Genomic DNA, 14058 nt, shown 5'->3' with positions numbered 1-14058 from the left:
TAAATATGTGGATGCTAACCGAGCATCAAAGTCACACTTCAAGCTGAAGAAGGAGAGGAGTGCAGAAGAGGTGAGGAAGAGCGTTTAGAGGTGAGGAAGAGCTGGAACTTTCAAAGGCAGATAATGTGTCAGTGAAACAATCCTGTGATGTTTCTCAGAAACTTTTTCATCCACCTGGGCTTTACCTGAAAGTGTGTCACAGGGCTAACAGTGTTATTATGGGAGGATCATTATCTCACCCGCCCCCCTCCTCTGGATGCCCCCTCCTGTCTTTTCTGGTTGCAGTCGAGCTCTGGTTCCCACACCGAGGAGCTTCATCGCTCAGACTCTCTGTCCCTCTGCTGCTTTCTCTCCCTGCCGGGTCAACCTCAGCGTCTGAAGGGCCAACGCCACACCCAACAGGTAGGTGAAGAGCAGCATCTATCTCTGATTTGGATTAAAACGCCTGAATCTAAGCCATCATAGATGGTAACCCTACCTTAACCTTTCCTCATGCGATGGTAAACTTTTTCAATTTCAGCTGGAATAATTAATTTGTTTGCTCTCTAATTGCCAAAAATGTAATGAAAAACGAGATGCATTATTATCTCCCGGGGTTAGGGTTGGGGATGGTCGTTACTGACGATAACTTAGACCTCAGAGAGGAAAGAGATACTGAAATACAGAATGGTAATAGAAATACTTCAGAGGGCTAAGTCACCCTAACTTTGGAGCAAAAAAGTACTTGGGTCTAGGAAAAATATGTCTTTTATGTCTGATAGAGTTATTATGTTTTCTGTCATCTGATTTTGAAGCCTTGGGAGAACAGTTAGGGATTCAGATTATCATCAGTGATGAATATTGCCTTGATTACTCTGCGGACATGGCAGCTGGAGTCTCAGTGCCGCTTATCTGATGTTTGATGTCCATTGCCTGGGATGAATTGTACTGTAAATTCTCCAAAGATGAGTTTGTGGTCCCAAAGTGGGAAGTCCACACAGACCCTCACACTCACGATCAGATGACAACATTTACGTCACTCGTACCCAAGCAAGATCACAGACATATAATTGAGGCTTTTGATGTGACGGGGTTCCCCTCTCAGCACCTATCAGGTCATAGGCGTCCCGTCTCAGGTTGGGGCAGTTTGTGTTTCAGCCACATGCTGTGGCACAGGCACAGTTTCAGAAATTAGATCATGTTACCTTTCAGATGAAATCTCACACATTAATTGGGACCTTGCATTTTTTATGTTAAAAGATATTTAGTTGTTTCAAAGTAGGGAAATAATTCTATACAATGGGCTGGATTTTAAACAAACCCAAGTACCCAACTCCTCTGGCGTAAAACGACCAACCCAGTGGAGAATCCAACGAACGGCACCGAAGAAAACATGGCTAAAACAGCTCAAAGATGACATCAGAGATCGCAGAATAAATCTCGACGAGACCAGGACAATCGCCAACAATCGCAATGCATGGAAACGAGTTGTGAAGGAAATTCGACAACCACTGGCACCCACAGCAGCGTATGGGCTTAGGAGTTGATCCAGGCCTAGAGAAAATATAAGAAGGTGGATCCTTGACGGAAGCCTCAGTAATGAGCCAGTGCTTCAGTACTGGTGAGTTCTGAAACCATCTAGGTTCACGAACCTAGTGACATCATGCTTCCATTTTTCATATTTTCAGCAGGATGCAGCGCATCAGGGAAAGCATTCACATTCGCACCATGAAGGCCAAGAGAAAAGTGGAGGAGATCTCTAAAGAGGACGTCCAGGCCTTCCTGAAGAAGAACTCCTTTGTGCTCTTCACAGTTGGAGCAGTTATTGTAGGTATGTACACCTGCTGCAAAACAGAGACATCTCTTCAGTTTTGTAGTTGTTAATAGGAACGTGCTCTGACTGCAGGAATCGTTCTCGGATTCGCGCTGCGCCCCTACAAAATGACCTATCGAGAAGTGAAGTACTTCTCCTTCCCTGGAGAGCTGCTGATGAGGATGCTGCAGATGTTGGTCCTGCCTTTGCTGATCTCCAGTCTAATAACAGGTACAGTGCACAGCTCAGTGGTCATCCTCCAAGTTTGGAAAAGAAATGGTGACCAACCAGTCAGAAAAGTGGTTTGTAACTGTGATGGCAACAACTGCTGTAAAGTGTCATCAGCTACGTTCACCTTTAACCTCAGTATGATTTGTTATTAAGCTGTTTCCTTAAAACCTCTTAACATCATCAGCAAACCGTCAGGACTTTGGCTGTTACCTCTAAATTAGGCCTAAACTTTTTTTAGGTTTTACTAAGCTCCCTCGGGGTTAGGTGGGGTTTGGGTTATGTTAAAATCCTTTTCCTAGCATTTTCACCTCAAGAAATCTTTGAGGATTGTGAAAATCTCTTTAAATTACAGGTAAGCACTGATGGATGGTGTGCATTACTGTGTGACTTCACAACATAATCACTGTACATGCTGGGCTGTAATAACCTGACAGACACAAAATGTAGTAATTTTCACACCATGAAAAGATTAGCAGTGTCCCAGCTGAGCTGATGGAGGTGGTTCAGAGGGAGGTCGTCCCTATAAACGAATACTCACTGAGAGTCAGCCTTCAGCCCGGTCTGGTGATGAAGAGGTTCCCACTGATTCACTAACAAAAGAGGCAAAATTGAACTTTTTTTTCTGCTGTAACCAAGCATCGACCTCCAGGGTTGAAATATGTAGCTGAATTCTAAGTCAGTCATTACCATTAACCATTAATACTAAAATAAGTCATCCCTCTCCTCTCTCACTGAATACCTGTTTTTCTCTGACAGGATTTGTTTTTTAAACCATCAAATGTTCATCCATTAAACTCATATGTTGTTAGACGATTAATTCATAACATTCCTACTATGATCTGGAAAAACTGTGTTAATGATCAAACATATTCCGCCTCTTTCCATCAGGAATGGCAGCTTTGGACAGCAAAGCCTCAGGAAAGATGGGCATGAGAGCCGTGATTTACTACATGACCACAACCATTATTGCAGTGTTCATCGGTATCATCATCGTGCTCATCATCCACCCGGGAAAAGGCTCTAAAGATGAGTTTGGGAAGCAGCAGACCATCGAGCAAGTCAGTCCTGCCGATGCCTTCCTGGACCTGATCAGGTAGCTACAACAGTGATGCTGTCACAGTTTTAACTGAAGTTAGTCCACGCTGTCTCAGAATAACCTGTTTTCTCATTACAGAAATATGTTCCCACCAAACTTGGTCCAAGCCTGCACGCAACAGGTGAGCTTTATCTTTTATACCTGGTAAACTAGCTCCTGCAGCTTTTATCACTGGAACAGAAATGTTGGCATGTTAATCTCTCCACCTGGATCATAGACCGTTTATTCCAACTACATGTTGGTGTGTACAGAGTGCTTGGAAATTTCAGGTGAACAAAGCTCAGTCTTTAAGCACTGATGAAACTTGACATGCTACTAGTCTTTTTAACCTGATGTCACCCTGAAGCTCTCACTGGGTCTGAAATTTTCCTTCCTGCCAACTCCAGCTCACTGAACGATTACAGCTCCAAGAATCTTTCAGCGTGAACCCGAAATGAACCCACAGCTCGCTCCTTTTCACCTCTCTCCTCTCACCTCTTCTTCACCCTCTCATTCACATAGAGATGCTGAGGTGCAGAAGTTTACCTCTCACTGGTTTCCAGGAGACAACAGAACAGCTCCAAACATGTCAAACTCAGAGCTTCATCTGACAAAATCAGCAGACACAGAAGTGAGACGATGGCTGTGCTGTGATTTCAGCTCCATTCACATGAATGTCTCACTTTACACAGCCTCCCTGACCGTGCCATCAGGCTGAGCTGGTATGCACTGCAGTCAGATCCAGCCTGAACATTAAAGTGACGTACACTTTTAAGTGAAGGCACTGAAGATGATTTTACCAGCAGTCCAAAAAACACTTAGCTTTGTTTAAAAAGTTTCATTTAAATAAATGACATTTACATTCATGAGAAAAGTTAAAGAACTCTTCTTGCTCTTCTTCACCACTCTCACGCTGGCTAATGGCGCCATACAACAAAAGTGGCGTCATATCCACTGATGAAGCTGCTGGTTTACTGTTGTTTCTGCAGGTCGTGCACCTCTCAATTTTTGTAACCTGGCATGTTTTGCTGCTGCTGAAGCAGTGGGGTTGAAGACACGCGTGTATGATCATGTTTTAATGATCCATCAGTGAGAGACTCCGAGATTCATTGATTTTACAGAGAGAGACAACAGTTTGGAAAGATGAGACTTTTTCTGGTTGCAAAAAGTTTCTAAATAAAAGTTGTGCAGATGTTGACGGTGGAGAGGTTTTTGTATAAGAGCTGGTCTTGATTATCAGTAGATCAGAACCAAACCATGCTCACTTGGAAGAGGAACCTGATGAGAAATTAATGCTTAACAGGGACACTCAAACTGGAGTCCATTTTTAATCCTGATATGAGATAAAGAAGCAGTTAGGGGCAGATTTTTCCCTCTAAAAACTAAAACTCTCTAAACACGGGTGCACATTAACCAAACTCAAACCCCAGAGGGTTTACTGGTGATGGTGAAGAAGGACTTTGAATAGAAATTATAAGTCTTACTGGGTTTTTTTTCTCTTCTAGTATTACTTCCTAAATTACGTTATCTCCTGGTCTCCTGGAAAAAACGGTCATGATTTGATGGCTAAGTCTGAGCTGTAGACAGGCTGATGTTGATGCTGTTTAGACAGAGAATAGCAATCAGTTCAAATGGTTTCTCAAGAAATATTGATCAAATTTTCGCAAAGAAGAAATAAAATGCATCTTTTTTGGTTACTAAATGATGGTGGACGAGACAACGTCAGAGTAATATTACTGCGCCTATTTTTAAAACAATATAAACACTTTTAAGCCATTTACATCTAAACTCTCTCATTTGTTGCGTGCTGAACTTTTACAGCTAATCTTGATACCCCATGATGTCAGCAGGTCTGTCCCTGTACAACTCCTCCATCTAATGCACAGTACACACTGCAATAGTTACACCCTTTTGCACATGCTCTACAGTAAAATAACAAATGACAAAGTTTCACAGGATAGAATTAAATGTCAATCATATAAATATCAGCTCTCTAATATTCTTGATATTTAAATTGAACTATTTGTATCTATATTACAGCTATTACTTATATTTGTAAACTTTTTAATATATTGTATTATTTCATTAGTTTAGTCTGTTACTGTTATTGTCTTGGAGCAACTGTAACCCACATAATTTCCTTAGGGATTATTAAAGTATTCTCATTCTGATTCTGAAGCAAGCCGTGAAGGGTGAGGTCAGGAGTTTGAGTTTGTCCTGATGAACTTTTCTCAATCCATGATGAATCCTTAGGGAACGAAATAAAAAACTCCATAAGTGAAGTTTGAGAAGGTCATCTGTTCCGCTCGTCTAACCTTATTCCTTTAATTCTCCCATTCTCCAGTTCAAAACCAAATATGGAAAACGAACAGTTCATGTGACGGTGACTGTGAATGACACCCTCTTTAACTCAACCAACGGCACCCAGGAGACCATGGAGATCACAAGAGAGGAAGTTATCCCGGTGCCAGGTCAAGTGAACGGGGTCAATGCTCTCGGGCTGGTGGTCTTCTCCATGTGCTTTGGTCTAATCATTGGCAACATGAAAGAGCAGGGCCAGCTCCTGCGGGATTTTTTTGACAGCCTGAACGAAGCCATCATGCGTCTGGTCGCCATCATTATGTGGTAAAACATCTGAGATTTCACTGGGAAATGTTTTGAATAAAAAGCAGTTCCCTGTCCACCATGAAAGTTATCTGCAGTAACGCACCACTCTTCACTTCTTCTCAGGTATGCTCCCATTGGCATCTTGTTCCTGATTGCAGGAAAGATTGTGGAGATGGACGATCTGACCCAGATGGGTGGCCAGCTGGGCATGTATACCATCACGGTCATCATCGGCTTGATGATCCATGCTGTTCTTATTCTGCCCACTCTTTATTTTGTCATTACTCGCCAGAACCCCTTCATCTTCATCGCAGGGCTCCTGCAAGCTTTGGTAACGGCTCTGGGGACCTCCTCCAGGTGAGCAACTTCTACCAAACTTCAACAAATGGAAGTTTTGGTGTTTTCTATTGACAGAAACACCAAAACACACCAATTTTCTTTTTGTTCATTAAATATACTTTTGCCAGAGAAGATGAGCCAAGTTACTCAAAAGACAGAAATATTTGACCTTAACTGGTGCATTCTAGTTGCAGTCATTGTTGTAAACAGCTGTAGTTGTAGCTGTAGATGTAATGGTTGATGTAAGTTGCGTTGGTTGGTTTCGTTGTCTAATGAGTGAGCCAAATGTGGCTGAAACTTAAAAAACTACAACTAAGATGGTCCAGTTTATATGGACTTCAGGTACATGTAAACTGGATCGTTTGGGTGAAACTCATCTTAAATAATTTCTGTCAATCAAACATTAATTCATATCTGAGGGCCCTCAAAGATCCAAATAAATGTCTTCCATCTCACCATTTAGTTTTCAGGCTTTAACTTTGTCAAGGTTTGTTCATGTTTGAGGTTCCTTACAAAAAAAAGTATACTGTACTCATAAATATACACTGATTAGTCCGTAATTAGTTTTTCTGACAAAGTGATCTGTTCTCATAAACTTAAGATTCATCTGTTACGTAGGAGCGGGCACCGGTTTGTGGAAGCTGTGGAAGGACATCTCCCGTTTTTGTGGATGTGGTTATTAGATATATGATCCTTCCATCTCCAGACAGCTGAAAATGAGCCAGCTAAACAAAAACAGCTGCTTCTAACATTATGCTAGCTAATGTTAGGATCAGATGTACTAAAAATGACACTTTCCTTCTAATGTGCTCAGCGTGCAATAAGTTTAAATCTACTGCAAAATCTGTTTCACTAACAGCAGCTAAAAGCAGTTAACAGAAGCTAACAGCAGCTGACAGTAGCATATCCAAAGCAACTTATCTCGGTATGGCCGTCATTGTTCAGAGGTGGTTTAGTTGAATAGTTGGTTAACTTGTTGTAGGTGGTTGGTTGCAGTTTTCAGTTTAGTTGACATGTTGCTGTAGGGTGTGTTGTTGCTGTTCAGTTGCAGTGGTTTGGGTAATGTCAGCAGTTGTTTTGCTGCTGTAGTTGCAGTAAATGGTTTAGTTTTAGGAGCAGTACATAGTTGCAGCTGTTGTCGTAGATATATGAGCTGATTATTGTTCTGTGAAAACCTCTTTCTAAAACACGACCTTATTCTTCTTGTTGACATGTTCCGTTATTTTTACCACATTTATTGTTTCAACTAGAGATGTCTGTAAATGAGGTGTAATAAATGAACCCGCTCTCAGTGCTGAGCACTATAATAGTGTGTCTGAAACACTTTTCTCTGTTTCTGTGGATGCTTTAAAACCCTCCTCCTCTCTGCTGTCTTGCAGCTCGGCCACTCTGCCAGTCACCTTTAAATGTCTGGAAGAAAACAACAGAATCGATAAAAGGATCACTCGCTTCGTGCTGCCCGTGGGCGCCACCATCAACATGGACGGAACCGCACTGTATGAAGCATTGGCAGCCATCTTCATTGCTCAGGTCAACAACATGGAGATGAACTTTGGACAGATTATCACCATCAGGTAACTAAAGTCCTAACAGGCGTCTTCAAACTCAAACTCTGTGGATTTATGTCTCTTTCTCCTTCTAAAAGTATCACAGCAACTGCAGCCAGCATTGGTGCTGCCGGCATCCCTCAGGCAGGTCTGGTTACCATGGTGATTGTGCTGACCTCCGTCGGACTTCCCACTGATGACATCACTCTCATCATTGCAGTTGATTGGTTCCTGTAAGTACCTTCTTGTTGGTAATCACTGTTGGCAGACCAGCTCACTCATCATGTAAATGTAGGCAACAAGACCTTCACAAGTGCTGATCTTCATCAGCACTTTGTTGTGTTTGTCTTCATCGCCGGTGGCTTCACTGTTTTAGTGCTTAAAGGACCTCTGCTGTGCTGGTTAGACTCCGATTTATCCCACAGATTCCAGTTTGAACAGAGAGTCTTGGTGTTTCACGGGGCTCTGTACTCGGACCATTACACATGCTTCGCCAAGACCAGGGCCTTTAAACATAAGGCCACTGGATGGCTTTGGAAAATGTGAAGGAAAGCATAGATTTTGGACTTTTAACAGTATTTTCATATGTTTTACAAGTTTCACAGCCTTTCCTACTGATATGGCCATTCATACTACACCAAAGTATCTAAGTAAGAGATAAACATTATCAGAAAACATCTTGTTTTTCACCATCTACGATAGAAATTTCAAATTTATATTCAATTCAATTGTATTCATATCATGCAAAATCACAGCAGTTGCCTCAAAGTGTTTATGATGGTAATAAAGACAGAAAGAAAGAAACTACGAAAAACGTTGTATTTGATCATTACAGCTCACTCTGGGCAATGAGCTAGCAGAACCTTCTCTGTTGTTTTACCCATTTAGTTCTTACATTTTAAACTGCAAAGGACATTGTGGCATATTTCTTTCATTTTCTACGGCCACTTTTATTTATCATGCAGAAAAGCAGAAAAACTGAGACATCCTGTTAAACTTACACTTCTTTTTCTTATACTAAAATATTTCAGGCATTAAACGCGCAGGTAAACCTCCTCACACTGACAGAAAGGCGAGTTTCATGGTGTGATCCATTTAAAATCAAAGTGATCCATCAAGTAATATGAGTTAGACATCCTTACAGTAGACGACATTAGAAAACATTGCATACACATACATTCAATAAAGCTACTGTTTAACAAACTGTTTAATGAACAAGATCAGCTTTGTGGGATTTGAGTACCTGGATGATTGGATCCACAGGGAGGTTAGTGTTGATGTTACCTTAACAATAACATTAATCAGTAGCTTTCCAGAACCTTTGCTTTTGAAAACACTCTTTTTCAGTGCTAATGTGAAAGGAGTCTTATCAAGTATAAACGCTGTTGTGTAAAGTACCCGTACATGAATTATCTCTCATTTAAAGGTCAAATACAGCTACATGTCTACAACCACCTAGTGACACATTTTTCCCGCTCCCATGAGTCTCGCTCCACATCTTCCCTTTTGTATTAAATATTTTTGCAGTGAGTTTTAACATAGAAACATAATTAGGTTTCCCAAATTAATCGTTTCAATTAGAATACCCTTCCCTGAAATTACTCAGCTAACTGGGGTAATAAGAAAAAACTCTGCTCTAACTAGGATGCTTCAGGAGGACTTTCCACCTGGAACAGAAGGAAGTGAAGAGCCTGATATGCCAACTCTGCTCAGTTATCCTGGTTTATGTCACAAAGTCTGAATATCTATCGCCCATCCATTCATCTGTTCATCCAACCATCTATTCAATTCAATTTAATTCAACTTTTACAGCACCAAATCACAACAGTTGCCTCAAGGCACTTTATATTGCATTATTAGTAGTAGTATAATATTTTACAATAATACAAAGAAAACAGAGAAAACTCCAACAATCATATGACCCCCTATGAGCAAGCACTTTGGTGACACTGGGAAGGAAAAGTTTTAACTTCCAGCAGAACCAGGCTCAGGGAGGGGCAGCAATCTGCCACCACCGTTTGGGGTGAGGGGAGGAAGACAGGACAAGGACATGCTGTGGAAGAGAGCCAGAGAGTAAAAACAAGTATGATTCAATGCAGAAAGGTCTATTAACATGTGATGCGTAAAGAAGAAACACTCAGTGCATCATGGGAATCCCCCAGCAGCCTGGGGAAAGTTTGAAGCCTAATCTTAAAAGTAGAGATAGTGTCTGTCTCCTGAATCCAAACTAGAAGCTGGTTCCACAGAAGAGGGGCCTGAAAACTGAAGGCTCTGCCTCCCATTCTACTTTTAAATACTCTAGGAACAACAAGTAAGCCTGCAGTGCGAGAGTGAAGTGCTCTAATGGGGTGATATGTTAATATAAGGTCATTAAGATAAGATGTGGCCTAATTATTTAAGACCTTGTATGTGAGGAGCAGGATTTTAAATTCCAGATTTTACAGGGAACTAATTAAGTGAAGCCAATATAGGAGAAATCTGCTCTCTCCTTCTAGTCCCTGTCAGGACTCTTGCTGCAGCATTTTGGATTAACTGAAGGCTTTTCAGGGAAGAGCGAATAACGAATTACAGTAGTCCAGCCTAGAAGTAATAAATGTGATAAATGCATTAAGTAGTTTTTCAGCGTCACTCTGAGACAGGATATTTCTAATTTTAGAGATATTGCACAAATGGAAGAAAACAGTTCTACATATTTGTTTAATACGTGTATTGAAGGACATGTCCTGGTCAAAAATGACTCCAAGGTTCCTCACAGTGTTACTGGAGGCCAAGGTAATGCCATCCAGAGTAAGAATCTGGTTAGATACCATATTTCTAAGATTTGTTCAGCTGCTATGTTCAGCTTTTTGGTCTGTGGTTGCTGTTTTTAAACCCTAACCAGAAAACCAGCTGGCTCTCAGACCAACTGCTGTTCTCCGTGTTTTGCTGTTTTCAGCTTCAGACACTCATACGTCTGTGTAATGAGAGCGTATGGAAGCCTGCAGGAAGCAGAAAGTTCAGAGAGGTGTGCAGGACGTTTGAAAGTAGGCCAATCCTTTCACGTGCTCCGCTCTGAAAGCTCATTCACAGACTGTAGACCTGTGATAAAGATTAAATCCACAACGTTCCAGAAAGCTTAGTGTTTCCGAACAGGAACAACCTCTGCGGCATCCATTTCCACAGAATAAAAACTGTTTATTCTGCTTTCAGCAGGCTTCCAGAACACAATTAGTGTTTAATAAATCTTGAGATTAATGAAGGTGTTTCTGTGGATCTTTTAAAGATTTATTCCTTTGAATGGACAGTCTGAAAGCACACGTGCTCGCCCTTTGTGTGTCTTTGCCCTCTGACCTCTGGTTTCTTATAGGGATCGTCTGCGCACTACCACCAATGTCCTGGGTGACTCAATTGGCGCTGGCATTGTCGAATTCCTGTCCCGGCACGAGCTCCGCAGCAAAGATGTGGAGATGGGAAACTCAGTGCTGGAGGAGAAGGAGAGAAAGAAACCTTACAAACTCATCTCCCAGGACAGCGACTTCGAGAATGACAAACGCGGCCACAGCGAATCCAACATGTAGCTCTGAGGTCGGCAGGCACGCATGTAGGGTTCCCGACTCCCAGAGCGGGGACCGGATCTACTGTCATGACTTCACATGGTGGCTTTGTTAACATTCCTTTACTGGTCCATCCCAGAGGCCAAAACCACATCATCCATCAGTGTGTCACATAGTTAGCTAGTGTCCGACTTGTGTTTGCTGCTCTAATTACAGGCTGGGCGTCGGCCATATAAAAGGACCCCCAATAAAAGGAAGTGGGGACAAAGCTCATCTGTTAAACTGAAAAATATAATCACACTCTGTGGTTTCAGTCACAGACTGTATAAAAAGATAGACACAGTCATCACTAGTTTGACTCTAGACCTTCATTAATCTCACGATTTATTAAACACGACTCGGTAATAAACCATTCACTGAGGTCAAAGGTGAAGGGAGGAGGAGGGGCATATCAACACATACATCTGTGAAACAAGAGTTGCTCCCTGTTGGTTGTTACCAAGAATGAAGTTCCAATCTTTTACATATAGTCTGTGATTTTGACCTAATTTAAAATCCTAAAAGAGTTTCTTTATCTTCCTGACTTTAGCATACTGATATTGTGATTATTATTATTATTTTATAGCTTAGTGATACCGCCTCATGCACACACCTAAACCTTTGCACTCTGTGTGTGAGTCAGCAAGACTCACTGAGGTTTTTATAAAGTGCTAATGTACGTTAGACATGAAACATAAACGTGTTAACGTTAATGATTTCATCATAAAGCTGTAAACTGGTGTTTTGTTTATTCTGACTTCAGTGAAATAAACAGAGCAAATCACTTCCTGTCTGTGTCCTTTCATCTGAAATATGGAATATGAAATATTAAAATCTGTGTGGTATGAAATACAAAGGCTGCTTTGTTTGCATGCGTTTCAAATGAAGTGTGCCATGCACATTGAGGGTTTTGGAACAATTTGCAAATCGGAGACACAAACTGACGATCATGAGGAAGCTCGTAACTAATCAGGACGAGCAGCCGGCAGCTATAACAACTATAAAAACATCCCACAAACCTTCATCTGTGGCATATTTTTGGCTTTCTGCTAAATGCTTCTTAACTGCTGCTGGGTCTGTTGTAAAGTGTTGTGTGGCCCTCGTTACACCGACTCTCATTATCATTAGAATAAAGCACTGTATGAATAAATATTTAATAAATATTTAAAAGATTTGGCCTGAGGAAGTATATAAACCCTCTCCTCGTTCCTGCTGCTCTCTGACTCTGATTGGTCACTTTCAAAATAAATTTCCTGTTTCCCCTGCTGGCCATCAGAGAGGATGCAGGATCTGATTAAACTCCTGGATTAAAGCTCCGTCCATACTTCAGAAGATAAGTCTGCAGTCCTTCAGTCACCGGCTCGAGTCTCGTAATTTGATTTGATATACCTTTATTAGTCCCACAAGGGGAAATTTCATAATTTCATAAGGCTGCCGACCTATTGCACACAATGGCGGCGCGATCTTACCCTCCGACCATACATACATGACACAAAACATCACATGGGGAAGACAGGTCAGAGAGGTATAACAATGGAAAATGTACCACATGAGGAAAGATAAGGAGAAAAAAATAACTCCCCCCAGACTGAGCTCCAACAGGGAGATCAGTTTGAGAACAGAAAAAAACACCTCTGCACATAGCACATGAAAAAAAACTCTTAATACACCAAAGAAACACATGACAAGCAACAGGGGTGGGTAAAGGGTGAGAGACAGCCGATTTAGACAGTACATCCGGGCCTGCGTGCGCTGGTCTCCTCGATCCACCGTCAGCATCGGAAGGGAATAAGCGTCGAAGGCGTTTGGAAAGGGAGGGGGGATGAGTGTGTGCATATCAGTGTATATGTATGTGTGTGCGTGTCCAGAGTTCAGCTGAGACAGTGTCCTTCGCCCTGCTAGGCTAAGTAAACAGTCTTCCAGCCAACCCAGGTGACCTTGCATGGAATGGGAAGGAACAGTCTAAACACAGTCGTTATCAGGGTGTTTTTTGCTGGCGCCGAGAAGGTCTCCGCATGAAGTGATGGTGCTTTTTACTTTAGTGCGAACAACTCATATGAATTTCAAAGCTGTAATAATAATAAATCCAAACTAAGAGGGATGTTTCCCACTGGAGCTGCTGAGTGTGGGCCTAAAGCCTGTATACAGAAGATGAACTGACCTCCCCTGACCTACTCTCCCTAACGTCCAGCAGGAAGCAACTTCTCTGAAATTTATGAGGTAATGAGCGTCCTGCTCAGCTAACCTATGACCTCAGTAAGCTGTTTCTGGACTCAGTTGCTGCTTAAAGCCTGAAAAAAACAGGAAGTTTCTTTTGAAAGCAGATCCCACCTGTGTCAGAGATGAACAAGAAGTGCGGGTAGGATTTGGGGTGGGGCAACCTGTGACTTACAGGTTTGGTCCGTAGCCATTCATATACCTGTTTCCTGTGCTTCAACACACTGCAGCACGTCCACGCACAGAGCCTGGCCACTGCTCTGTCTCTGTTTTATTTACTCAGTCACAAATACAGACAAAAAGTTAGTTTTGCAGCTGTTTACATTCATCTTGGACTGCAACTAGCCACCACCATACTCTGAGTTTGACAGGGTGTTGCACTGTGAACTCTGGGTCCAAACTCAGTCGTGTGTGTGTGTGTGTGTGTGTGTGTGTGTGTGTGTGTGTGTGTGTGTGTGTGTGTGTGTGTGTGTGTGTGTGTGTGTGAGAGAACCATCGGCAGCTAAAGAATTAAACAACCCCTCATCTTCTTCTTCTGTTCCTTCATTTCACCCTTTTTTGCTTGTACAGAACCACGTCAACACAACAGAGAATTAAAACCTGGAAATGTGCAATAATAATAAATTTAATAATTGTGAAACTTTAAAGACGTGAGCTTGTGTTCAGCACTCCGTTCAT

The 14058-nt window shown here is 41.9% G+C and overlaps 1 protein-coding gene and 1 long non-coding RNA gene across 3 annotated transcripts; one reads left to right on the top strand and one right to left on the bottom strand.

Annotated features, from left to right (window-relative positions):
• Positions 1-11947, top strand: LOC146383225 (excitatory amino acid transporter 1-like). 2 transcript variants are annotated; one of them, XM_084934467.1, is made up of 11 exons: positions 1-90; positions 286-402; positions 1671-1810; positions 1886-2023; positions 2912-3116; positions 3198-3240; positions 5443-5723; positions 5829-6062; positions 7424-7618; positions 7690-7824; positions 10938-11947. In XM_084934467.1, exons 3-11 carry the CDS (start codon positions 1672-1674, stop codon positions 11146-11148), a joined length of 1581 nt encoding a protein of 526 aa, XP_084790593.1. In that variant the 5' UTR covers positions 1-90; positions 286-402; position 1671; the 3' UTR covers positions 11149-11947. The 2 variants fall into 2 exon arrangements, with proteins under 2 accessions (XP_084790593.1, XP_084790592.1); XM_084934466.1 differs by having other exon boundaries at positions 1668-1810.
• Positions 8397-11016, bottom strand: LOC146383226 (uncharacterized). Its single transcript, XR_014800737.1, has 2 exons — positions 10922-11016; positions 8397-9644 (listed from the first exon to the last, which is right to left on the bottom strand). It is a non-coding gene; the product is annotated as an uncharacterized LOC146383226 (long non-coding RNA).
• Positions 11948-14058: the final 2111 nt, after the last annotated feature.

This window comes from Perissodus microlepis, chromosome 7 (assembly GCF_051167445.1).
Source record: "Perissodus microlepis isolate ML-2025 ecotype Zambia chromosome 7, ASM5116744v1, whole genome shotgun sequence".
Taxonomy (NCBI): Eukaryota; Metazoa; Chordata; class Actinopteri; order Cichliformes; family Cichlidae; genus Perissodus; species Perissodus microlepis.
The sequence above is the reverse complement of the archived record's forward strand: the minus strand, read 5'-3'. Positions and strand labels throughout refer to the sequence as shown.